Source organism: Gloeophyllum trabeum (assembly GCF_000344685.1).
Source record: "Gloeophyllum trabeum ATCC 11539 unplaced genomic scaffold GLOTRscaffold_00014, whole genome shotgun sequence".
Classification (NCBI taxonomy): Eukaryota; Fungi; Basidiomycota; class Agaricomycetes; order Gloeophyllales; family Gloeophyllaceae; genus Gloeophyllum; species Gloeophyllum trabeum.
In genome coordinates, this window is record NW_006920423.1 from 688,714 (window position 1) to 713,815 (window position 25,102).

At 53.6% G+C, this 25,102-nt stretch overlaps 9 protein-coding genes across 9 annotated transcripts; 4 read left to right on the forward strand and 5 right to left on the reverse strand.

Annotated features, from left to right (window-relative positions):
* Nucleotides 1-125: 125 nt before the first annotated feature.
* On the reverse strand, nt 126-2,953 carry GLOTRDRAFT_47956 (uncharacterized protein; the record flags this gene model as incomplete). The annotated part of the gene is made up of 15 exons (XM_007871373.1): nt 126-301; nt 352-368; nt 426-446; nt 504-526; nt 601-671; nt 726-838; nt 943-1,022; nt 1,070-1,176; nt 1,222-1,337; nt 1,399-1,462; nt 1,522-1,642; nt 1,703-1,937; nt 1,987-2,467; nt 2,530-2,593; nt 2,645-2,953. 15 exons carry the CDS (start codon nt 2,951-2,953, stop codon nt 126-128), a joined length of 1,998 nt encoding a protein of 665 aa, XP_007869564.1.
* Nucleotides 2,954-3,534: 581 nt separating this feature from the next.
* On the reverse strand, nt 3,535-6,114 carry GLOTRDRAFT_140834 (uncharacterized protein). The gene is made up of 3 exons (XM_007871585.1): nt 5,940-6,114; nt 5,499-5,875; nt 3,535-5,440 (listed from the first exon to the last, which is right to left on the reverse strand). The coding sequence occupies exons 1-3, from the start codon at nt 6,102-6,104 to the stop codon at nt 3,880-3,882; spliced, it is 2,103 nt and encodes a 700-aa protein (XP_007869776.1). The 5' UTR covers nt 6,105-6,114; the 3' UTR covers nt 3,535-3,879.
* A 3,409-nt stretch (nt 6,115-9,523) lies between these two features.
* On the forward strand, nt 9,524-11,530 carry GLOTRDRAFT_96125 (uncharacterized protein; the record flags this gene model as incomplete). Its single annotated transcript, XM_007871586.1, has 3 exons — nt 9,524-10,082; nt 10,140-11,291; nt 11,463-11,530. 3 exons carry the CDS (start codon nt 9,524-9,526, stop codon nt 11,528-11,530), a joined length of 1,779 nt encoding a protein of 592 aa, XP_007869777.1.
* Nucleotides 11,531-12,296: 766 nt separating this feature from the next.
* Nucleotides 12,297-12,725, reverse strand: GLOTRDRAFT_48170 (uncharacterized protein; the record flags this gene model as incomplete). Its single annotated transcript, XM_007871391.1, has 1 exon — nt 12,297-12,725. One exon carries the CDS (start codon nt 12,723-12,725, stop codon nt 12,297-12,299), a length of 429 nt encoding a protein of 142 aa, XP_007869582.1.
* Nucleotides 12,726-13,727: 1,002 nt separating this feature from the next.
* Nucleotides 13,728-14,222, forward strand: GLOTRDRAFT_48186 (uncharacterized protein; the record flags this gene model as incomplete). The annotated part of the gene is made up of 1 exon (XM_007871394.1): nt 13,728-14,222. One exon carries the CDS (start codon nt 13,728-13,730, stop codon nt 14,220-14,222), a length of 495 nt encoding a protein of 164 aa, XP_007869585.1.
* Nucleotides 14,223-15,364: 1,142 nt separating this feature from the next.
* Nucleotides 15,365-16,174, forward strand: GLOTRDRAFT_80906 (uncharacterized protein; the record flags this gene model as incomplete). The annotated part of the gene is made up of 3 exons (XM_007871587.1): nt 15,365-15,550; nt 15,607-15,964; nt 16,017-16,174. 3 exons carry the CDS (start codon nt 15,365-15,367, stop codon nt 16,046-16,048), a joined length of 576 nt encoding a protein of 191 aa, XP_007869778.1. The 3' UTR covers nt 16,049-16,174.
* A 3,238-nt stretch (nt 16,175-19,412) lies between these two features.
* Nucleotides 19,413-20,464, forward strand: GLOTRDRAFT_21904 (uncharacterized protein; the record flags this gene model as incomplete). The annotated part of the gene is made up of 4 exons (XM_007871371.1): nt 19,413-19,784; nt 19,837-19,927; nt 19,980-20,308; nt 20,384-20,464. Coding segments are annotated over 4 exons (873 nt in total), but the record flags the coding sequence as incomplete, so codon positions are not given.
* A 555-nt stretch (nt 20,465-21,019) lies between these two features.
* On the reverse strand, nt 21,020-21,859 carry GLOTRDRAFT_48460 (uncharacterized protein; the record flags this gene model as incomplete). Its single annotated transcript, XM_007871416.1, has 2 exons — nt 21,020-21,408; nt 21,451-21,859. Coding segments are annotated over 2 exons (798 nt in total), but the record flags the coding sequence as incomplete, so codon positions are not given.
* A 799-nt stretch (nt 21,860-22,658) lies between these two features.
* Nucleotides 22,659-23,613, reverse strand: GLOTRDRAFT_48177 (proline-specific peptidase; the record flags this gene model as incomplete). Its single annotated transcript, XM_007871392.1, has 2 exons — nt 22,659-22,914; nt 22,964-23,613. The coding sequence occupies 2 exons, from the start codon at nt 23,611-23,613 to the stop codon at nt 22,659-22,661; spliced, it is 906 nt and encodes a 301-aa protein (XP_007869583.1).
* Nucleotides 23,614-25,102: the final 1,489 nt, after the last annotated feature.

Consider the following 25,102-nt stretch of genomic DNA (forward strand, 5'->3'; position numbering starts at 1 on the left):
CCCGCGAAAAAACATCCAGGCTCGGGTTTGACACCAAACCCTCTGGTTCCCCTCAATCCAACAGCTGGCTTGCCCTACAACAGCCGGTTGGCGTGATTATACATCAAGACCATCCGAGTCAGTACTCACGCAAATGTCCACAAGTTCTGGGGGTTCATGTACGTGTCCTTCGTGTACGGGTATCGATCTAACGCGATCGTGATAAGTGACCCGTCGAGCTCTGCTCGGGCAGAACACAACTTACATGGCGCAGGCTCCGAGACGTATGCTATCGGCCTTGACTCGTCGAAGTAGCTCCAAGCTAGACATCGCCGGTGAGCCCGTATATAGGGGCACTGGAGGAATATCTACCTGTTCTCCAATTGTGCCTTCGGGGAATGAAGTGGTCGGCGAGGATGACGTGTCAGTCAAGGACAAGGGCATACCTGAAATCACCAGAGACGAGCCTGCACGGATCCGCACGTCAGTTGGGCGCGGTTCGTGCGACAGCCGGACAGACTCACAGATCAGGTGGTGCTAGCGGGTCCTGCAAGGGAGCAGGAGCAACGATTGTTACAGCAGGGTCCGACAAGTGAACCTCTCAGCACTCGGTCAACTTACGTTTTTCAACCCAGCAGTCTTGATCTCCGTATCAATATCACTCCATTCCAATACCTGGTTGCCAGCCATGCCTGAGAGCAGACTCCTTGAGATAAGAGGTCTTGCGAGAACCCAAAGATGCGTACCCTTGTATTCCATGATCTCACCAGGCTTCCCGCCGAATACGGCTATCTTCGTTCCGTGCCGCTCAAACATGCTCGTGCTGAACATGGAGCACGTCGAAGCACAGTTGCCGTTGCTCACTGAAAGTGCGGATGTTGAGTCATTGTCCCAAGTGAGACAAGAATTGACGCACCGATAGCGACATTTCTATCGGCAACGTATCCACTTTCTGGTCAGAACACAGGGTGCAGAAATGGTGCATACCTGAGGTCGAACGGGGGGTTCTCGGGCAGGTCAACATTGTACGGGGTGCACAGGTCCTGACACCAGTTCAAGATGAGCCTCGTACACTCGATGTCTGACGTACATGGAACCTCTGCGAGTCTGCGTCCTGCTGGCCGTTGATAAACAGAGACACCGATGGGTCGTTGTAGTCGTAGCCCTCAGGCATCTCGGTATCGTTCAGGAAGGCCCCTGCAACAGGTTCGATTCAGCCGTGCAGACCTGTCGATGAAGGACGCGACTTGCAGTTATCCGGAGCATAGTATGAAATGTTAGCGGTGATTCCTTTCGCAATGTCCGCCTGTACGATCTTGACTGCTAAAGGATTGGCCCGAGACGACGATTGGAAACCACTGCGATAGCGGAATACTGTTCGCATCCTCGCTTTGGTAGCAGTAAGAATCATGAACTCACGTATATCCGAAATTCGAGCCAGCCAAGTACGAATGGAGGAACTCCCCGAGGCAGACATATCCACCTTCAACGCAGTCAGGACGGGCCGAGCATATTTCTAGCATTGAGACCATAACTACGGACCTCCGTTGTTCGTCAAGTCGACCAGAAGCCGAGTGACGTTTGCTGCCTGGAAGGCGGCGACCGCAGCTTGAGTGTCTGTCTGGAACTGGACATAATCACCTTCAAACGACCCCACAAACATCTAATACGGTTGGAGCAACGGATTTTAGCTATTGCCCCACCCGAGTTCCGCAGCACTTACAACTCCAGTTTTGTTGTCAGGAAGGACGAATGACTTTATTACGCCGGTACTACCATTCACTGGAGGAGCAGTCGGGAGATACGGGTCAGGCAGACCCACAGCACTAGTCTGAGACTTGTCAACGATGACGGCTCGAGCCAGTCGTCGGGTTCGCTCTTCCCGCTCTTTCAGGCCACTGGATGCGAGTAGATCGACGCCATTTGTGGCGTTGTTCGCGGCACAGTTGTTTCCCCAGCTACAGCGTGTAAGTTAAGACCGGTGGGTGGCACGTCCTAGTCACTCACTACGACGCTGAGTCTGTGAAGTTGTTTCCTGCGTAAATCGCTAAGAACGGTACGGTCACAGTTTCGGGGAGGGTCGAATTAGCCAGGATCAGGTTGAACGTAAGGCTCTCTTGATCAGGGAATGAAGTGCCAGCAAGATCACCGAAGCGCTGTGAGAATGAGGTATCCGCAATTCTGTAGCTGCTGAAAACACTGTTGACACGGACACCGTGGTCGAGATAATTTCCAGACGCGGTATCTGCAATATAGTCGACATAGGCGTAGGGATCCTGCCCTTCTATTTGGAGGACTCGTGCGCCGGCTAGCCGCTCCCAATTGAATCCGATCGATGCGTAGTAATCCGTGAATTCGGTGCCCACCAGCGGAATAAGCTGCGCCAGATCAGGGATAATGTAGACGCCTTCTGCCCCGTTTTCCTGAAGAGTCACTATCGGTGCTGGCAGGAGATTCTCGAAAGTCCCATAGCAGTCCGTGAGCCATCCTGTGGAGAAGACCAGGAGAATAAGGGGACAACAGATTTCGGCGCGAAAATTTTAGCCATACTCGTGTGACCATCGTTGAGTTGGTTCGTGAAGTCATACACAGCACGATTGAAGTCGTAATCAGTCTGCGAGAGACGTCAGACTGTCTTCTCGGCGCTTTCAGCCTGTGGACTCACCGCGTAACTTGTGCTATTGATTCTCGCTATGTCCGCTCTGATGTTCGTGGTGGATTCTTGAAACGGAGGAGGCGAATTCAAATAGTAGTCCTCAAAGGTGTAGAAGTCAAAGACTCGGGAGATCACCGTAAGGACGTTCTGTCGAAGCGTCTCGTTAAACGGAAATGACTTCAGGCAAGCCAAAGCGTCCCCAGGCACTACGAAACTTTGGCCGGCGATCCCAGCGCAAGGGTCAGATGTTGCCTCCGTAGTACCTCCATGAGCTGCGAGAGCTAGCCCCAGAATCAATGTCAGGAATGTCCATAGCATGTTGAAGGCCGCTAACAGCGTCAGAAGTCAGATCTTCTGACACAGCTAGCGGTCAACCCTGGTGCAGATAGCCTCAGTATATATAACGCCAGTATACGGCATTGCGATTTTGACCAAGACAGTGACCAAGGGCCGCAGAGATAAGGGAGAAGCACATCGGGAGGGCATCCTTCTGCAGGACGGTACGCAATTGGCGGGCGGTTGCTATGTATGAGACGAGAACAGCTATTCCTGGCACTCCAGAGAGATTGCTCCTAATTCTTCACATTCGCAGTCAGTGAGACCGCATGGTACGAGGGCAGCTTGTGAGAACACACAAGGTACCAACCATTGATGAAATGCCAAATCCGCATTTATGGCGCAGAGTCGAGTCGTCGACCTAGGTGCCAGAGCAGCGGCTTGGAGAAGCTCTCTGGACCTCGGGGGTTTTAAACCTCGGTGTATCGTTTGGAGGCAGCTATAAAAGCCCTGACTAAAGCGAGAAGGAAGTGATTAACGATAAGGTGCTAAAGTGTAGCTGCACGCCGGCGAAGCAATTTCCCGAGTCCATGCAAAGTGAGGGTCTTCTGCCGCATCGTGTGCAATTTACTAGTAGGATGCATCGTGTAACAAGTTACAACGCACGTCTTACTCGCACCTACATGAGTGGGCAAAACAATGCGATGGACGGGGCGGCAGTCTACATACTCATACACAGATCTACTAATCTATTAACGGAAGCGGATACATGTTGTAGCAAGATATCGGGAAGTTGACCGTCCGTTGAATATATGATGAACCAAAGCCCCAGAATGGAGAGGGAATGATCTAATATTTCTCTGGCAAAATGATTCCAGTACGCGACTGCGTTACCCGAAGCACACCCATCGAGAACTTGGAATGGTATGCAAACCCCAACCCGCACGCCCACCTAATGGTGGAGCGCATCAATGAACGGCTGTTTGAGCCACAACAGGCATAATGGTTGCATCAGTGGGCTCTTGCATGTGCGCAGGGGCCAGTCTCGGTGTCGAGGGCTCCGAAGCGGCGGGACTGGAAGCAGACGGTGTCGGAGGCTCCACATCAACGAAGACCTCAGTAGAAGGCGTCGTAGGCATAGACTCTTCAGCCGTCGCGAACGACTGCAACGTGCTCGCTCTGGAGACTGCACGGAATTCTTGGACTGGCTTGAAAGACGAGGGAGGAGCAGCCGAGGCGGTTTGTCCATTGCTTGGCCCTGCGAGTCCTATGACGGTGTTCCGAGGAGTCTCCGTCTCAGCTGTAATCGAAGACGCAACTTCTTGGGATCGTCCTGCCTCATGCACGTCTGCTTCTGGCTTCGGCGCTTCAGGCTCCTGGGCGGGCGTCCCCTCAACGTCACGCGTATCCGCGGGCGTGTCGGTACGGTCTTGAGGGCTCGGTTCGAGGCTCGTCGTACTATCAGGGGACTCCGTTTGGGAATGCGACTGGCCTGTAGAGGGCCTCACCATCTCGCCTTGTGATCTGCTCGAGTCGCCAGTACGGGGACGCGATGTGGCGGCAACTGAAGCATCGAAATCAGGGGGAGGGATGGATAAATTCAACCTAGAAGAGGACGCCGCATAGGCAATAGCATCTGGGCCGTACGGTACACCAAACCTCCCCAGCGACTCCCGCGAAGAGATCAACTTGAGCTGCTCGGGTGTAGGTCCTGACCGAGGGTAAACAATCTCCGTCCTTGTGAGAGTATGGCTCAACGGTGCGGAGATAGAATGTAATGAGATTGTGGATGGGGAGTTCAGATGAACGGAATTTAATGTGTTACTAGATCTTTGGCGAGATACGGTGCGGAATGCGGATGAACCGAGACCGAATAGAGAACTATTGCCCGACTGGCTTGGGCGGTGAGTACGCCTCGCCGATCGCGCTCCGTCATGCGAATTCGAGTGGGAGTGTGAGCTGCCGGAGCCGATAGTGCCCACGGAATAGCCAGAGTTGTCGCGATTGTGAGTGTGTGATATCCGGGACTGACGAGTGTCATCAGGGGCCTGTGGCACGGCTGGCGCAGAAGCACTCTGGCCTCTCGAAGTCGGATTACTCATCGCGTTGAACAGTCCGCGCAATCCGCGCCGCATACCTGTCGCTGGCTCATGCCGCGAAGAGTCCATGACTGCGACTCCTTCAGGCACATTGGGCATGCTGGTGGCCGCAGCGGCGTTGGAAACATTCAGCTGTGATGAAGAGACATCATAGGTTGGGGGTAATTCGGAAATGTCAACGGAAGATCGATTCTGAACTGGAACAGCATTGTTCTCCATAGAATCGTCAATGGTCTCCAGGCTGGTCCTCGCGGCCGCGCTATCGCGGTTGGCAGTGAGCAAATTGGTGTTAGAAGAGTCGTTAGATTCTGAGCGTAAGAGTGGCATTTCTGATTGCGTGGTGTGTATTGAAATTCGTGCAGAGGTGATACGGGCATGGCCCCCTTCGGGGCCGTCAGCGTCAGTAACATCGTCAGTCTCGGGAGTGCCTCTACAAAGTGGGTGTATCAGCAATATTATCAAAGACAGCGCAACCAGTCCTCGCTCACTGATAGATTACGAGCTCGTCCTCGCCTGGTTCTTTCATGTATTGAGGCAAAGACTTAGTGGACATCTGACTAGGCGTCCTTCCCGGTCTTCTCGTTCTCCGGGGCGCACCTGTAGTCCCCCCATTGGTACCGGGGGTCGCAGAAGTATTCGTTTGACCAGTCTGATTCGCGGTAGCAGCAGGAGCTCTGACTCCCGTCAACTGTTCCGCGGTGACTTCCCGAACCTGGGGTTCGGACCCTCGCCTGCCTATCGCGCGATCTCGAGCAGAACGAGCTAGTGGGGCTGCCCTATCCGCAAGCCTTTGCAACTGTCGCCGACGTAACGCGAGATACAATACAAGGGCAGCTACGGCAAGGACGACAACGAGTATGGGGACCTGGGAATGTGTCCCAATGGTCAGTATACCAGCGCGTAGAAGTACAGGCTGATACCAGACTCACCCATGTTGCCGAACGAGTCCCCCCTCCATCCCTGCGGACCAAGCCGACTGAAGGAGCGGCAGCTGTGAGACACTGGTCGGAAGAGCACTGTAGGAGGAGCGCCCAAACAAGTGCGAGCCAGATAGAGTGCATAGTGCTGAACGTTAAGAAAGATATGACCGACATTGAGTGCAGGCCATCCTTCATTTGTCGTCAGCGCGTCGAGGAGGGTACAGACGCCGACTCCAGTGGTACCAGAGATAGAGCTCGGGTCGGCGAACGCAGCGATTGAAGCCGGACATGGCCAGGCCCACTTCGAGGACTATTTGCCGCATTGGGGTATTTTGTCAAATGTTTTGTATTATTTATGACCAGTATCTCCATTTATGCTAATAGCCTTAATTAACCGTCAGATTCTCCAGCTCGCTGTGCAACTTACACAGTGCGCTTCGAATTCGCGGTTTTCTTTCCAAAAAGCGTCATATTCCGCAATGCATTCAGTGTTCCTACTCTACAGCCTCTCTGGCTTCGTGTACTTCGGTGTTGGCCCAGGTGAATTCTCTGTCTGACCAGAGCGACACTTACGGGACGCGTAAACTCTGCGGCAACCCTCACTTACAAACGCGTCGTGCAGTGTACACAGCCCTTCGGATGCAAATCATGGTCAGACTGGCTTGGCATGCGATGAAGGCGCTGAACTTTCCCCCCCTTAAACTTCGTGAAATCATAGCCCCGGTTCCGGCCTGGTATAATCACTCTTATGTCAGTATTCCTGTTGAACCGCTGCAAGTGAAATGGTGAGCAAGATCTGGACGGCCGCACTCTCCTACCCGTGCTCTGGGCAAATGGCCTTACCAAGGACATCACTGAATATCTCCAAGAATCATCAAACTCCTGACAGTATAATCCAAGTATAATCCAAGATATACGTCCCCGTCGGAAGAGACCTTTCGACCCAGTCGTCGGTCGTCCCTCTCATTGCTGTGGGCCGTCGTTCAGGTGTTCGCTATCTCATGCTTGGACGAATTACCGACAGCCAGTTGACTTTGAATTTCATTGATCCAAGAGAACCAAGCTATCAGAAATACACTGATAAGCCGCACAATCTACCTTGAGACTACTCCTGCCGCTTTCAGGTGAGCAGTCCCTCCTGGCGCGGGGAGCGAACGTACAATTCCCTTCATGTCCTCGACGCTTCGTTTTCCGTGAAAGTAGCCCAAAGTGCTTTATCGGTCGTTCAATGACTCCTCCAGGTGGATTTACTAGTTCGAGGTCGTCGGCTGGCGGGGCATGATATGGCTTACGGCATCGGATGCCCTCTGGATGAGTATGGACGGGGCTTACTCAGTTCCATCCAGGACGAACCAATCAGTGTTGTTCCGTCCTATTTTACGGGCCAACGAGGATGCGACGACACGGTAGGATTGGTCCGTATCCATTCTTTCATGGGCGAAGATGTCATGGATGTTCATACACATGGGGTGTGCTAAAGGCGGCTTACTCCTCGCTCATGTCGACTCTGTTCTGGCCCAGGCAGTGAACATTTCCAGGGTGTTAACACTCACGGTCTCGGAATACTCTGGTAGCTTCCCTTGGATCCTCCTATCCGTTCTTGTGGCATGTGCGATCCTCGCGTGCGGAATGGACGGGACCGAAGTGGAATGCTGCCGGGAGTCGCGAATAGTGCTGCTTTGTGGCTGCAAATCATCTCTGCTATATGCCGCGCCCGATTCTTGCTCAGGCCCACTCATCTCTGAACCAGAGTATCGAGGTTTCAATGCTTGTCAACGGTAAGACTTACCATGGCTTTCCTTGGTCATCTATGATCTTCGTACGGAGAATAGACGATGGTGCCTGGTCGGGACCGCAACAATGCTACTTTGTGGCTGAAGTTGCCACGCTTTGCTTCTCCGCTATCTATTCTCGTCGTCCGAAGACGAGAAGTGTCTCCTTACCGCTTAATATGCTTGCCCCCGTTCGGGACGTTCGCAGAGTCAATGACCATACAGTAAGGGCTGCTTCTGCCGGGTAGCGTTTGGGCCGGAACGACTGGTGGCCAATATTATGATTGGCGAGCACTTGCGATTCAGACGCTGTGACGGTTGGGCTGGAATCACCTCGTATGTCATTGACGTCACCGACTCTCATGCAATCCTGGATTAAATGGCGCCTCTGAGCTATCAAGACGCGCTCAGCATGCTTATGCCCTGGTTTGCCAGTTCTGCTTGGTAGTTCCCGTCGTGCGTCTATGTCGAAGGTGCTTTCTATCTGCCGACGATAGATACAGCACTTGGTCTTGACTGGTCTCGCCGAGTCGAGTAAGGAGAAGAACATACCATGGAACCACAGCCCTGGCTATAAAACCGCCTAGTTGAAGGACAGCAGAGTCGAGCAAAATTCGCAGCCCACCAAATCTACGTCAACCACTCACCTTCGACGCCTTTGCAATGGTTTCTGCCAATCTCATTTGCCTCCTTCCCCTCTTTGTGAGCTCCGTCTCGCCTCTTGTCATACGTACCCCTACCTGCGCCGTATGCCCCCTTAATGTCATCTCGCCTGACAACACAACATACTACCTCATGGCTGCAAGCGGGGACGCGCCCGGTACGCCCGAGTTCTGCGGGTAGGCTCACAGGAATTGTGTCGCTGCGAGAAAGCTAATCAGAAGCTTGTGTGATAGGTATACTGCGAACACGACGGTTAATGACATGGACTTCTTCTGCACTTACGGGGTAAGCGTTGTTCAGGCGGCTGTCGCCCTGGCTTGATTCATAACCGTTCCCTTCATATACACAGAACACCGGTAGGCTGTCGAGTGACACAGCCGGATTCTGTCCCTCTGTGACGGAGACCGTAGCCTGTACGACTCCTGAGTAAAAATGATTTAAGAGATACGCATATATGTTGCCCATGGCAAATAGTGTTAAAACTGGTTTATGCTTGAGTTTCAATGCTTCGCAGTCATACTGGGAAGGTCCGAGGCGCATAGTACTAGGGGTAGAAGCAGCTGCAAGTCTGCCAATGGGGCCTGCCAAGGTTCAGACGCACGGTCATTATTCCGACCATTCTTTTTGCAGTCGGGCAGCACTGCGTACTGACGACATTTAAATTGCTGTGCGTTCATGTGAACACGAATGACTGACGTCCCCCCGCCTCAATGAAGCTGTGGCTGAGCGAGGCGGCGGGGGCGTGGAGGCAACGTGCTGAACGTTCTAAGATCAGATCGGGCGAGAAGCACCGCTCTCGCGGTTCTTGCCTGAAACCTTGACTCTGTCAATCATCAAGGGACTCTCATATATTCAACGACCAGGGGCGCGACATTTTTCTAAAGGATTCAGGAATATCCCGTTAAGTATGTCTGCAACCCGAGCGCGGCTGATGCACGCAGTCGGGTCCAGCGTTGCACGCGCTCCACTGCGTCGGTGTATCGTCGCGTGTCCTCGCTGCGGCTGACCGTTTCCTGAAGGACGTCAGCTCAACACATGCAGTATACATTCTACTGATCCGAGCTTTTCCTAGCTATATAGCCTTGATGTCTGCTTCGTCACTCTGGAGCTGGTACAGCCTACCCCAGGCCCCTCCCGTCGCCGTCATAAACGCCCCGGATGTTCTCGAAGCTCTCCCAGATCGTTACGTCCGTGCCAGGTTCTGCCAGCGCCTCCGAAGAAGAACGATCGCCCGCGAATACAAGGCGGGAGCAGGCGCGGCTCCGACAGCGACCTTCGCCGGTGGACTATGTGGTGCTGCACCCAGCCTCAGACGACGAGAGCACCGAGTCGACGCGGCCGCGCAGACCACCACCCATCCCAAACCCGTCGGGCCCGCCGAATATATCCTGGATCAGCGACCCCTCGCGCCTCACGCACGCCGCCAGCGCGCCGATCATTGGCCGCTCCGCCTCCTCCCCTCTCGCCCGCGCCGCACAGACTCCAAGCCCGAGTCCCATTCAAGGGAGGACGTACAGCACGCACCTGCAGGCGCGGAGCACGCACTCGCTGCGGCTAGACTACCGCCGCGTCTCGCCCATCTCCACCGCGAACCCGTTCGTCACCCCGCCGCAGTCGCTCTCGCCCATCCGCGAGCAGCGCTCGCCCGAGCTGCGCCCCGTACGCCTCACGCCCATCAGCCCCACACGCGAGGTGGACGTGACAGAGGACTTTGGCGGTATGCTCTCTCCAAATCCCGCGTTCTAGCTCCTGACACTTGATTCCCGGGGATTAGCCCGCAACTCCCCCGCAGCCTCCTACCACTCCTCCTCGTACTTCATCTCCCGCCCCCTCAAGCGCTCCATCAGCCAGAGCTCCGCGAACACCTTCGGCTCCTCCGTCTCCGCCGTCGCGCCGTCCATCCCGCCGGTGGACCTGCGCCCGCCCTTCTCCGTCCCATATACGGCGCGCTCGGGCCCGCTTCCGACCATCGCGGCGAGCGTGCACCGCGGCTCGGAGGAGGACGGCGACCGCGACAGCACCGCGAGCTTCGTCACCGCGCCGACGGTGTACACTTACGCGAGCTCGACGCCGTCGCTGCTTACCCGAGCGGACAAGGAGGGGGAAGACGAGGAAGATGATATCGGGACGGTGCGCGACCGCCACTCGGGCCAGCGAAACTCCGCCGTGCGCTCGAGCGTGGTCTCCTCCGACCCGCAGCGCGGCTTGTACCACCTCAGCCTCGTCGCGCAGCCCAGCACGACGAGCTTCCAGTCCTCCCTGCTTCGCCCTCCTTCCCCGCGCCATCACTCCTCGTCCCTCCGCGCACCATCGCCGACGCCCTCAGCGCAGACGGGCACGGGCCGATCCGTGACCGAGGACCCCTCGCGCTCGTCGCTTTTCATCGACAAGCGGTGGCATGATTGCAAGGACGCGTCCTACAGTAGTACACACGTCGAAATTGCCCCACCACTGGCCAAATGCAATTCGCTAGAAAGGAGGGCGCCTAGGATGTTGTTTTATCTTGGCTTCGTGCTCGGCCCGTGGTGCTGGCTCATCGGCGGGTGGCTGCTCGAGAGCTACGGCGACTTGCGCATAGCCGCGAAGGAGAAGGGGAAACAATCGGGGGACCTGGAAGGGCAGCATACTCGCCAAGAGAAGGCTGACAAGAACAAGGACCACGACGGAGCCAAGTTGCGTGGGAAGGAGAACGGGAAGCGCTACCTCCCGCTCTGGCTCCGCTCCGCCTCGAAATCGACGCCGAAGCTGAAAGTGTACCCCATCTTCGCACCACCCGCCGACAGTGCGATATTCCTGAACTTGGAGAGGGAGGCTGGGGCGTTCAAGGAGGGAAGCCCGCGCGCCCGACTACATCGCCTTTCCGCCCTCACGAATGCGGACGCAGACACCTGGGTGCGCCGGTGCCGCGTCGCGGCTGTTGTGAGCGGTGTGCTGCTCATGGCTGCGTTCCTCGTCGCCCTTGTTGTTGTGTGCAGGCTTCGATAGGACGCAAGCAAGACGCAAGCATGGACACATCACATATCTCGCTGCTTCAACATGTTCATTTCCTTCGGCCATTTCTTCATGAATCCATGCGACCTCTTTTTGTCCGCTGCAGCTGCTTTCCGTTCCCCTGGCGAGGAACTGTATCTGAAGGGTGTGTATACCTGCATGATCCCTTCTTAGACGGCACCTATAAGAGTGATGGGATACCTCGTCTCAAGAGGAAGGTTAGTAAACCCTATCGTACGAGCTACAACTCGTCAGTCCAAGGCTCATTGCGGTTTCGTCACAGTACCTTGTTCCCGGTACGTTCGACTCGTGTTCATTCAAAGTCCTCTCTTCATTCCCCTCCTATACTCCCCCTGCCTGGCTGTGCACTGAACCGGACAAGGACAGTCAGCGAAGTTTCGGCAAATTTCCTCTTGCCTCTATCTCTGAAACGCTTCTTGTGAGCCCATTCGCCCCGGTTGACTCTACTGGTGATAAAGAACATGCCTACGCTATGTAAGCGTGTTGTTCCGAAGCGGAGCTAGCACCCATCCTTGCTATGCTCTCACGTCCGACCTATCCTGCACAGACTGTAGGCGTTTAAAACAAGAGCACGATGACATCCGGCCTGCTCTGATGCAGTCGTGAGCGAGGTCCGCCGCTTAGATTGTCTCATCTTGACCGGATCGTCGTTGTGAGACAGTGAGAGCAATGGTGCGGTATGGATGCTCGAGCATATAGCTCCTCCTCGCAATCCCCGTGCTAGCTTTTGCACACGGCAGCATTATCCTACACAAGGGGCCACAATGGCTTGCACACTCTCAGAGATACAAGAAACCGACAGGACAGCATCGACGTCGAGCCGATTCAAACGTGGTTCACAGTACCCCAGGCTCCCAGGCGTACATACCGATGACAAGAGTATACATGCTGATCCATCGAGACATATCGTGAACCAATATCACCGGTTCCAGTGGTGCAACCACTCTACCCACTCCCTGAGATTCTGGGCGTGAACCTCAAACAACCTCTCCCAGTCCCGACAGATAACGATATCACCCTGCGGCTGGTGCTCAAAATCCCTATCGAGGAAATCTCCCTTCTCTAACGTCCCTGATGCTTCACAAAGGAGGGCCTGTCGAAGATAATTGAGGCAGTGGTGTAAGTGCTCGTCATCTTTCGCTTCCTCCCGCTCGGGATGAGCAGCAGCAAACTTCAAAGCATGAAGACAGTGGAGTTCGTGGTACCAGCCCAAGACGAAAATGCGATGGTCTGGACCGAGGCGCACTCGACCCAGTCCAGGCGGGTACCAGATGGTGGTCCTCCACGCCGCTTCTGCCGAGGGGTCGCTGCCATCAATGGCGAAGTGCACTGTCTCATCGAGACCCATAGCCACTGCATCCAGAGGTTCCTCGAGAGGGAGCTCCAAAGGGTAATCCTCTCCAATGTAGCTGTATTCTCTTGATTTGGTCTGCTTGTCTACAGCCCAGTGTGAGTAGAGATAGCAACGGCAGGTAATCGCAGGGCTTACCTGTTCTCTGTTTCAGATTACCATGTATATGCCAGACGGCCATGCATAGGTTCAACACGAGCGCCGCGAATAGTATGGCATGCGTGAGCTGCACTGTGTAAGACAAAGCGGATCTGTATCGTCCTCGTGTCAATAATGAAGAACAGTAGTGGTCGGTCGAAGGAGGCACAAACCGTTGGGTATGCATCTCAAGAGCAAGCACTGCAAGGGAGCAGGCGGGAGGCAAATGCAAGTGAGAATGCTACTATGCGATTCACTCTCATCTTGCAGACGGCCTGTGAAGCCTTTGATGTCCCAAAGGTACGCTGAGATTCGATGGCTTCGTCACGATATCGTGACGGGAGTGATGATCGCACCTCCTCTCTGAGATACTGACCCAGACCCTGAGCCGTACATTCCTGGAAGACGGGGGGATAGGGAATGTGTTGCTCCGCACGTATCAGACTTCTGCTGGATCATCAACAGCTCCAAGCTACAGGTGATACTTGACACTTCATACATCTCAGGCAGATTCCCTCATTCTGACCTTATGTCAGTGTCCCATTTTGACACGGAAAGCCTCATTGCCGATTCGCCGATGAGGCCCGTGCTACCGGCTCTAACAGGGAAATCCCGCAATTCCAAGGTTTATGAGGGCATGGGATCATGTTGCTTCAACTCACACACTCTTCGAGAGGAGGGTTCTGACCGCATAGCACCCACCTCGAATACTCAGAGTGCTCGTCGCGCCAGAGCAGGATGTCACCAGTCTTCCATCTCCTGATTCTGAATCTGCTCCTCTTGTGGTCTTCTCAAGCAGCGGGCAAGCGCGCAGACAAGACTGTCGTTGAGTCCTCGAGAGGTTCGTGAATACGTTCTAGTATGCTGGCCACAAAACCTGAGGCCGTTCTCTGGACAGCTCCTCTCTCATTCTCTCCAACCGTCGGGCTCGTCGCGATGCGGTTGGATGAGACTGTGCACTATTCGCTCGGCGACGCGCACCAGTGGGACATGCTCATACCCAAAGGGGGACACGTCGTGCGCGTGGATGGCCCTACCGGCGTTCAAGAGCCGTACACAGTCGCTTTATTCCATCAGTTCAAATGCCTCGACGTCGTCCGCGCCGCGGTCGTGGACGGCCGAGAAAATCGCCTCAACGCATCTTCACCGTTGACCCGACATTGCTTCAACTATCTCCGTCAAGCGATTCTGTGCAAACCCAACCTGCGCTTGGAATCGCTGAAGAATGCCACCGGCTTTGCAAGCATAATTAGGAATGATCTAGTTTGTAACGACTGGACTAGTATCTATGCAGCAGCGGAGACAAATCACAGAGAATACGCACGTATAAAGAATGGGGTGACTTCCGAATTGTAGACGTATTTTGCACCGTTTGGACTACTAGGGGATCAAAAGTAACAAAGGAAATCTATAGTTGTGCTACCCTTGATTTCACATTGATTGGCCCGCGTTGTGGATTGGAAACCCAGAAGGGTCAAATTATGTTCCTTTCCAGATCCTGGGCCTTCTAGTTGTACCAACGGCAGTACTTACATACGACGCCGAGTTCTGGAAGGTCGCGCGAGCCCCGGGCGACATGATTGTCCAACGCCGGGAATGCGGTAGTAAGTATTAACCCCTGATGTGGCAACCTACCATCATAACCAATGGTTGGCCCGGGCGAATGAGTCGTTGAGCTTGCCAAAGCCCACTAATAAACACATAGCCACTCTATTCATGACGGACAACAATATCAATGTATTGACGCAGCAGCGCAGAGACCGAGGAACGAACAAGTCGGTACAGAGCTAGCTATGAATACGAGACGTGTATACAGGCGTGATGTTTGTACATGTTTGCTGATGTGGTCTAAGTTCCAAGACAATGCGTTCCCATGATGTGACGCTGCATACTAGCATGAGCATGCCCGATTCCTACATTCAGGCTTCGACACATGAAGCTTGCTCATTTCCTGGAGGAGAGTCAACGCAATTACAGGGAGAGGCTGATCACTGATACCGACGTAATGGACCGAGTTACTCCCGGCTCGACCCGGAGAACTGAAATACACCCTGAGTACACCGATCTGGCTTTCTCGGAAATTGCGCCTCACTCACCGATCTTGTGATATCTGGAACCAGAGGGTAAACCTGATGTCCGTAAGTGTGGCACGATTATCTGGGTCATACGGAATCAGCTCCCAGCACTCTTGAATCCGACCACCTTTTCCCGCCACAAATACAAGCTAAACTAGATCGTCTTGATAGCGTCCCGTACTCTCCTCTGTCATGTTCGCTTTCAAAGAAGGGTACGCTCCACTACCTCAATCCTCTTCTAACCAAGAGACGCGGGCCACAAGATCGTATGTCAGCTTGTGGACCCTCCTGGGCTGTTTGTTGTGTACAGGGGTCAGCGTCCTTACGATCGTCATTGGAGACGACCGAAAAGCGAGCGCGCCTTCCTGTACGGCGGATTACACCAAGGATGACATAGCTTCGCTGCGGTGGCCATCGCAGTTCATGGGCTTCGACAATCTGAAGCGCCCCCTCTTCAACGAGAGGAGGACCCTGATTAACTACCCTGCAGTAGTCATGCAAATCGATCAGGATGCTCAAGCCGTCATTTTTGATGACGATCCAAAGCGATATATGGCTCGCATAGGCACCATTTCTCCCGAAGATAGGCAAATCCGAGTTACCAGAAGCGTGAGCATGCCAGATACACACGGCGTTGTATTGGTTGACTAACGTTGTTCCACAAGGTCTCGACAATCGTTCAGTTCCGCGTCTTGGACTACGGGATGGAATGGTGTGATCTACAGTTGACTATACCCTTGAATTCGGACGACTCGGTACAAATATGCGATGGCAATATGGCTCTGGCCATACACCGACTCAACGCCTCATCGCTACTGAACGGAAAGAAGCTTGGCTACAAGGCAAGGCCTGCACGCGTCAGCAAAATCGCAGAGATCGAATTGAGCAAAATGAAGGACGTCGATTTTCGCCGCCGCGTGTCTTGCAGAATGGGGGAAGTCTTGACCTTCGAGATTGTGCATTCCTCGGTGGAGAGCGATTGCTACGTGGAATGGTGGCAGGACCCCGACAAATCTACTACAGGTGAAGTTGCTTTTGTCATCTCCTGCGATACGTGATTTTGACGTGAACTCAGCCGTATACGTAGTCCAACACTCCACAGCGTAGAACCCTTGCGAACGACATTTCTGCAGGTGCGGGCTCAGAGTTGAGGAGGTGAAGCATTGATATTGAATACGAATGAGATCATCTATTCCGTACGAACTACTTTTGAGACTTCATTATCTACGCGCGCCTATGCTTTCTGCGGGTGGGCAGTGCCCTACTGTAAGTGAACGAATCAACGCGGTTCTCATGCGTTGCACGGGAACCACTTAGTACCGTATTTTAGACGGTGATGATTCAGTGTTGCACGCTCAACGTCCATAGATAGGCTGAGCACTACATGTTCCTCATGTAACAAACCCTCGGCTGCATAAAATTAACTCGGCTCTCATGGCGGGGGACTCGCAGAGGCTCAGCGCTCAGGTTCCAATCCCCACAGTGTCACTTGAGACGGCAATTCATAGGCCAACGCTCAACGAGGCAACGTGGATTCGTCGGCTCAGGAGAATGAATAACGGAGCGCTAGGAATATACAGCTTGGGTGCAGTAGGGCGCCGACGAGTACTCCCTCTTTGTGGGGTGAATATGCATCGCGGGCTTGAAGGGAAGACGCGTGCCACTGATGGTCCGTGTCAATGATGGACGACCCGTCACATACGATTGTCTCAGCCTGAGCTCTCGAGTGTATTCCAATAGAAAATAAGAGCATAAGGAATGCTCTTTGCTTTGAGTGGGGGCGAGGTGCCCGATCAAGCGGCCCATCAAGGTGAGAGACTGGACAATCCGACTCGGACTTCATCACTCCATGCACAGGCATCTTCACTGACCCTCTCAAACAGATGATGCAGATCCATGCATGGGATACTCGAGAGACAGTCCGACTTCTACATTTTCAGCCTTGCGGATTTCGTCGTGCCAAACCGAGAGGTGAAGATTTCATGATGTCCGCTCCCATCATTCGTTATAAGTGTGCCCTAACAGACAACGCTGATGGGACGGATGATAACTGACACATAATAGTGAGCTACATAGAATATGAAATGCGGGGTGAGTACCTTCAAACATCTGATACACTAGCATCTACCCGGCGAGAACACAGGCATACCTCAAGGGGAGATGCCGTGGCCACTGGGTATCAGGGAGGTTCTGGCCGTCCAACAGAGTTTCACGCAAGCTGATTGGTAGAGGACAGCTTGTTGCAGTGGCAGCCGTCTGCTCGTTTGCTGAGTGCTGATGCCACTCGCTAGCAGGCATCACGGTGGTGCAGTTCAGAAGCCTGATTCTACGGAGGATTCGACAAGGGCGGGCGGTGGCGGACGTTGCTCAGTTCAAATTCCCTAATTAGTACGAAGGCTCATCTAGACTAAGATGAAGGTTTAGATTGGACAGAGATTCCAGGACGAGTCGACCTCATTTCCTAATCACTCTGCGGACAGACATCAGGCTCACTACATTTCGACCAGAAACCACGGATTTTTCATGCATCTGTGGGATCGCTCTGCAGTACATCCCTGGGGGGTTTGCCATACCTGATCGTCATGGAAGATGGCGGCTCCATGATGTCCCCTGCAAGACCTTTGTCCGGGAAGTAGAAGGGTCTCCATGATTCAATTATTCGCTCCGAGTTATCCGAACAGAAACGCTGATGGGGTGGATGTGAGTGGTAATATCGACGCGTGTCTGTTACCAGGACATGGTACACACATAGCGGAGCGCGTTGCATCTCATACCCTAATCCGAGAACGTAAGGATATCACCTCGTATATGACAGCGGTCTAATATCATCTCGGTGGGACAGGTCGGAAGGAACATGCAGAAAATGATTTGAGCCGCTATGCCATCACACGAGGGCTACGAGCATAAGAAGGCAAGAACTTGGAGCAGAAAGCGTTCACTACACCCAGCATGAGTTCAATGCTCAAGTCTGTCGTATCGATTTTGCTTCTGTGCGTCGTTGTCACCTTGGTCGAATCTACGCCAGTATTCCGTCGGGAAACTGCTTGCATTGGCATAATCACTGGAACCGGTACGACTAGTCTCACATTGCCGTCTGTCGTTGTAACTCATTGAAGTCTGTAGATCAGCCTGGCAATGACGTCGAGGACTGCGGAGTCTAGGTAGGAAAATAGACCGAGAGTCGACGTAGGTGATAATGTTTTATCGGGTCGCACTTCGCAGTGATCACCCAAACATTATCGCAGCTTCAAGCGATGGCCTTCAAATTGCAGAGAGTGTTCATCCGGATAAGTGTGACTTTTGACGGGTGAAATGTAGACGAAGCAGTTGCACATACGCTCATCAGTTGTAAACCTTATATTCTCCTTGTGAATATTGGGATGGCGATGTTATAACAACATGTATTTCAGTTCGTTTGGAAACGATGTCCGAATTCTTGGACAGTATGTGCTGTACGGATGCGCGAGACGATTGAGTCATTGCGATGAGAGACTCGGAGTGTATCGCCACACGCGGGACTTCCTGTCACTCTAACACACATTTGTAGAACTCTGCAGAGCAGCCTACATGCCGTTTGAGATGGTACTACGTGAGTATCGGCATTAATATTCACTTGGCTGCCGACGTTAAGTGCCACACATGGCCCTGGACCGGGAAAGCGGGGGGGCATGAAGATGGACATAAAGTCGGAATGATGGCCGCACATCGGAAAGCTGAATAGGCACGATAAGACTTGAAGACGATGTCAGACGGTACTGTAATGGATTACTCCTGCGACTCGGGGTGCCCGTGCCGTGGTACCCTCTGGGGTCGAGATAAGGCCCCGAAAGCCAGGTAAAGCCCGTCCTCATGCGGACACAAGCGACGATCTGATTAATATTGGTTGAACGTATATAGAGAAGTATACTGTCCGCCCGGCACTGGAGTGTTGCTCAAAAGGACTGTCCCCGGCTTGAGATAAACCGGATGCAACTCGAGTCACGGTCACACTACCTCCAAGGCTTGATTAATGATTAGTACTTCGAATATCCATCTTGGCTTTTCATCTGGCTCCCGGATGGTCATGGGACTCAACGGTCTTGGAAAGCTCTCCCACTGCCATAGTCGAAAGACGGTGATCAAAGGCTGTCGAGCACCCATGCTGGCAGTGCGATGGGATCCCGAATCCTATCGTAACATGGGTCATTGGGTGACACACTCGCAAGATATCGAAATGACCAACTGTAGCGACTGCAGGGTCTGCATTCAGTCCTTGTATCTCGCCACAACAGCCCATCTAATACTAAGAACAACGCAGCGCGAGAATCCATGCCCATCTGTCTCCAACACTGGGGCTCATGACCACAGACTGACACTTCGTGATTTGACGGCGCGGTCCAGGTAATGTGAGAACACTGCCCAATAACATGCAGCTATGGTTTAAGTAGCGAACGGTCGCCCGAGGTTGCAGCTGTCGAGCCCTCCTGCGATGTCCTACGCCCCGAACGAAACCCACGCTCAGATCTACAGCGAGGAGACGTTTCTTCAAGGCGCTCTTCTCGCCTCTGTTGGATATGGTGTCGTCCTCACCCTGTACGTTTTCTGCATGCACCTCCTGGTCACCGGCATGAACGCTACCAACCGACGCACGAATGCATGTTTCATCGTCTACGTCACCGTCATGTTCGTCCTCGGGACGCTCTTCCAAGCGTCCAATTCTCAGTTCACGCAGCTGGCGTACGTGGAGGACCGCGACTTCCCCGGCGGCCCTGCCGTGTATGAAGAAGCCATGTTCTACATACCGGTTGACACAATGGGCAACGTCGCGTACGTCCTGTCGAACTGGCTGGCGGACGGGCTGCTGGTAAGGCTTCCGCTGTGCAAACGTCAGACGCGTTCTAAGCGTCCCAGCACAGATGTGGCGCTGCATGGTCATCTGCCGAGCGAGCTTCATACCGATCTGGATTATCATGGCTCTCCCCTGCCTTTTGTACGCGGGCTCCCTGTGTCAGTACCAACTTGCGATTGGCGGGCCACGCATCTGCTGACACATCTGCAGCCATGGGCGTTTGCTACCTAGTACAGGTATCCACGCCGAACTCCTCGGCGTGGGTGACCACGAGCGTGAACTTCACGCTTCCGTACGCGTCGCTCTCGTTCGGGCTCAACATCATCATCACGCTAGTGATCGTGGTGCGCCTCCTCGTGTCACGCCGCCAGTTGCGAAGGATCCTCGGCCGCGGCCACGGGACGCACTACACGAGCATCATGGCAATGCTCGTCGAGTCCGCGATCCTCTACGCCGCGTTCTCAATATTCTTCCTCGCGCCATGGGCGGCCGGGAACGCCCTCGCGAACATTTGTTTTCAGGCATCCGGCCAGGTCCAGGTGCGCTAGCCTGCCTTTCCTCATTTCGCTTCTCTACCATCTCCCCGATTGATCCACGCACGGTTGCCTTCACAGATCATTGCGCCGTTCATGATCATCGCGCGCGTCGCGCTCGGCAAGGCCTGGGGCGCGGACACGTCGACGAAGCTCTTCACGGCCGGGACAGGGGCAGCGGCGCGCTCGCGCTCCGGGAACGCCGTGCGGATGGTCGCGTACCCCAGGATGAAGTTCGCCTCTAACCCCGCTGGGACTGGCGCATCGGGCGACAGCCCGACCCTCAACGGCAGTGGGCTCCTCCCCAAGCCCGAGCTTGAGGCAGAGGGCGAATATGCCGTTGCGATCAATAAAGCTGTCGATGCTGAGTTCAGTGCGGTGTGATTGCATACGTACTGATGTTTCATATGTACATGTGTGTATATACATTCACCATAGTGCTGCCGCAGTCTCCTCTCCTTGGCTAATCATTGTTGATTTCGTGGCCTTGCTGCTCAATCCGTGCACCGTCATAGTTTGCCTGCGCAACTCGAACCAAGAAGGTAAGTATAGTATTATCCCGGGCCGTCGTACATTCGTGCGCGATACAAACTTAAGACAAGTAAGCGGATCAGGGATAGTTGGCAGTCAGTGTGCATGTGAACAGTGGAGATAAAGAGGGATATTGTCCTATAGCAAACGGGTGCACTCCACCGTTTGGTCCGAGGCGAAATGCGTTTATGCACGGCCCCCGGCGGGAGCCGGGGAGTGTAGGACTCGAGATAACGCTCGGAGCATCCGTTGGGTAGGGGTCCGGGGCGTTCTAATACCTACTAAAACCTCAGGGCGTGCTGCCCAGTTTTCAGGGAGGGAGTCGGGATTTTTAAGGATGTGTGTCCATGTATTCGTAACTTTCCTTATTTCCTTGGGAGATCGTTTTATTTTGCTTGCTACGATGTGGTCAATACTCAGACGGCGGTTGATGGCATTTGTCCATCTTGAGAGGATGGTCTTTACAGTATGAGTTTTCTGTTGGATCACCCGTTCGCAACGGAGGACCCAAAGCAGGCATATGGCTTCGGAGACCAATATCTGCAGTAGTCTGGAGGCGCCGGGGTGGGGCTTGCCTTCCTAGGGTGGATCTTCGTGGTCGTCATTTGAGGCATCACTTGCCGGGGAAGAGTAGTCAAGGGTGACGGCGAGTTTCCCGCAACTCAACATTGCGCCGAAGTTGAGGTCGGGCCATTTGCCGAAGGAGCTGGGCCATAGGTCTTCGGTGAGCAGCCAGACGATTTCGCGGGCAGGTGTAGTGCACTCTAATAGTATGTGGTCTAGGTTATCAGCGCAATCTGTGCAGGTGGGGCATATTGCTCGCATCTCATACCCAGTAATAGGTAGCCAGTAGTCGCCTACCCGGTGAGCCCGCTGGATGGCTTTGTATAGGAATTGTCTGATGAGGGGGCGTATCGTAGGGTTCCGGCAGGAGTTCCAGAGCTGCGAGGGCAGTTCTTGGGAGTGCGTTATTTCTTCCAGGCTGTCCTGCATGCGGGAGATATTGTAGGCAGGGCGTCGCGGGCGGGTGTTTGGGGCTTTCCTGGCCCGATTGGCGGTAGTGTTGCGAGGAACGAAATTTAGAATGATGTGAGAAACAATGGATAAAGACTGCGACGGACAGTGATCGTTGATCCCGTCGAGCAAGCAACGACCCAGGATCGAGGACGGGGGACGGATGGTTCTAGGAACCTGGCAATGACCGCTAGGGAAGGGAGGAGACCGTCCGTCCGTCCTGGGTAATAAATGAAAGGCGAGGAGGAGAGGGAAGGGTGGGTGGCTGGGTAGCGCTACCGGCTCTCGACAGCCATTAGGGACATTGGCTCGGGGGCGGCGGCTGGTGCAGCGATCTCTTCGACCATAGCCATCTCGTCGTACCACTACTGAGCGCTGAGCCTAAGGCGGCGGGAAGCCGAGTACCAGTGTAGGACTCGGGACTGCTGAGAGGGACTTCATGATTTAGAACGTATGCTCATGTAGTGCGCCACGCGCTAGCGCTGCTCACGTAGCGTGTGCACCTTTCACAGTCGTTGCGAGTGGCCCACCCCTGTTGTCTCGGTTATTCAGTGGCTCAGGTTAAATTCTAGGCCTATATACTGTGTGCAGGGAGTAAGTATGCTCTTCCCCGCGTTCGGACTAGGACTAAACTCACGATATATCGAAGATAACTGTCAAACCACAACGTTATGCCTCATAGTGTCAAGTCACCTGCATATATTTGTGCGTTACACATCCAACTACTAGTTTACTACCTCAACCTGGCAGCGAAAGATTATTTACGTGGTGCGGAGGCCATCATCCGGTCGAGTATCATCAATCTCGGATTCTACACATTTGTCAAGAAGTTGGCGACGACCTTCATATACCTCTCTCTTTCCTCCCAGAACGGCATGTGAGTGGCCGTTACGAATTGCACCCACTTTACTTTAGGGCACTTGTTGAAAAATGGCAAGACTACAGGGTCTTGGGCCTCATCGTTGAGACCATTCGTGAGCAGTATTGGGTACGATAATGCGTGGAGATCATGGATGACGGACCATGTCTTGATTGTGCCCGTGATGCAGAACTCGGAAGGGCCGTTCCTAGGATATCACACGTTAGCTATAACTATACAAGTGAGTAGACACTCACATGGTATGATAGACTGTCAAGTCGTCATTCATCGCAGCCACGGAATCGAGAACCTCCTGTGGCCATGGATCCAGGGAGCATACATGCTTCCTGTAAAACACCAGCTTCCCATCTTGGTACTCTTTGTCCGCCGTTGTACCCTCCTCTTCGTGCCTACGGAGCATATCCCCAAGTGCCTTCGGCAGCCCTAGTAGCAGCTTGTTCGTCTCCTCCATCCACAACTCCATCGAAGCAGGCGTCCCCACCAGAACGATATGTTTCAGACCGGCTGGCTTGCGAGCTGCCGCAAACATTGCGGCGAGCATCCCGCCCCAGGAGTGACCAAGCAGATCGTAGTTGTGGGCGATACCGAAGTGATCAAGGAGATTCTGGAGCTCGTCCATGAAGAGGTCGTACGTCCAGAATTCTGCTCCTCTGTCGCGGAGATGACTTGATTTACCGCTACCAATTTGGTCGTAGAAAATGACCGGGATGCCCTGCTGGACGTGGAGGTCACTATGGGACGCAAGGTAGTCATGCGACATGCCTGGGCCGCCATGGAGAACGATGAGGGGGCGAGCTGAGGGATTCAGGTCGCCTAAGAGCTTATACCAGGTCTGGAACGTCTCATTCCCAACGGTGAAGTCGATTGTGCCCGTGGTGACTGTCATTTTGTCCAGGGACTCAGATTGTTAGACACGTCCTTTTATGCGCGAAGGTTCGAAAAGTCGAGCTTGTAGCCAACGGGTGTCAGAAGTTAGGGTCAAGCCGGGAGGAAGACCAGGCTGGCCAATTGCTGTGGTGCCGTCCATAGCAAATCTCGTTCTGCACATGTCCAATAGGTACTGATGAGAGTACCCTGCCGGGACAAAAGAGGTAAGTGATGACAATCGACTGGAACTCTAAGACTGTTCGAAAATGGATCCAAAGCGACCGCCAAGGTTGGTATCATATTTAGAACCAGGGATTCGAATAAATCGTAAGTACCAACCTAAGAGGGGGAATCGAAATGATGGAACAGGCGATCGTCCATTATCAGTGCAGCACGACGTGGCACGTTTATGTGATGCATGTGCATAGTGGATATTCTTTCAACGGCGTAGGTGCGGTTGGTATTGGACCATCAGGCCCAATCATACCTCAGATACAGTCCATTCGCATCTCTCCGGTTCTGATTGTTATCCCGCGGTCCTGGACCCACTAGATGGTGTCGAAGATGAAGGAGACAGCATGGAACCTTCTGCGGCGCGCTCGTCCAGCTCCAAAGACTGATAAGATCCTCTCGGGCCCGGCACTTGGTGACCGAGGTGCCAGGTCGTTCAAGCAGCTCGATACCTATTCTCAGTTTACCGGGCAACGATCGTTCCGCTGGCACAAGTCTCCGGTAGGAACTCACCTTTCTTCGGTATGGGCGGCATCACATAGTGGAAGTTACCGTATCCAGTTTGCCAAGGGGCTTTCTCCGCTCCAACCTGGCGGGCAGCTAATCACGCCCAGTTTTGTTGGGAGAGGGGTTCCTCCCACAAAAGGAGACTTCTCGCCCCAGATCGCAGCCACGATAACCATTACCACTGGGTACATCACCCATATTGAGCATGCACAAAACTTTGAGAATAACCGGTCAAAGGACAAACTTTTTTCATGATTGTCCATTGCACAGTCAGTGAAACAAATTAGAATAATACTACTTTTGAGTGTGCAAAAATCTGATTGTGACACAGGATATGATCTTTGTTCAGCACTGTTCATTGAACTTTCATTTGTTTTGCAAGGCAACACTATGAACAAAATTTGACCTTTGTCCAGTTCCTTTCACACTTTCTCAGTGGCTCAATACGGGTATTGTACCCAGTGTATGGTTATCTCCAGGTACATTTACTTTGGGCATCTGTACAGAACTGTGAGCGCATCTGCATTTATGGGTTGACAGCCAGGAATATGAATACCATGGTCGGGCAGTTTAGGCATGTTGATATCATGAGAACCGATGTTGATATGAAGACCCTCACGCGATAGGCACAGACTAGGTCACCACACGAGGACCCGGCTCGAGTTGGAAGCAGGCGTACCTGTTTATACGGACAGTCCCCTCCAGCGCACCGCACGTCCCTTCGGATTCGCTGATGTCGTTCTTTCAGTTACTCGGGGCGCCCGCCGAAT

Coding starts and splice junctions, on each gene's coding strand:
- GLOTRDRAFT_140834 (XM_007871585.1), bottom strand. CDS start 6,104: ATGTCGGTCATATCTTTCTTAACGTTCAGCACTATGCACTCTATCTGG. Junction 5,876..5,939: donor GGACTCGTTCGGCAACATGG/GTGAGTCTGGTA, acceptor ACACATTCCCAG/GTCCCCATACTCGTTGTCGT. Junction 5,441..5,498: donor GACGAGCTCGTAATCTATCA/GTGAGCGAGGAC, acceptor CCCACTTTGTAG/AGGCACTCCCGAGACTGACG.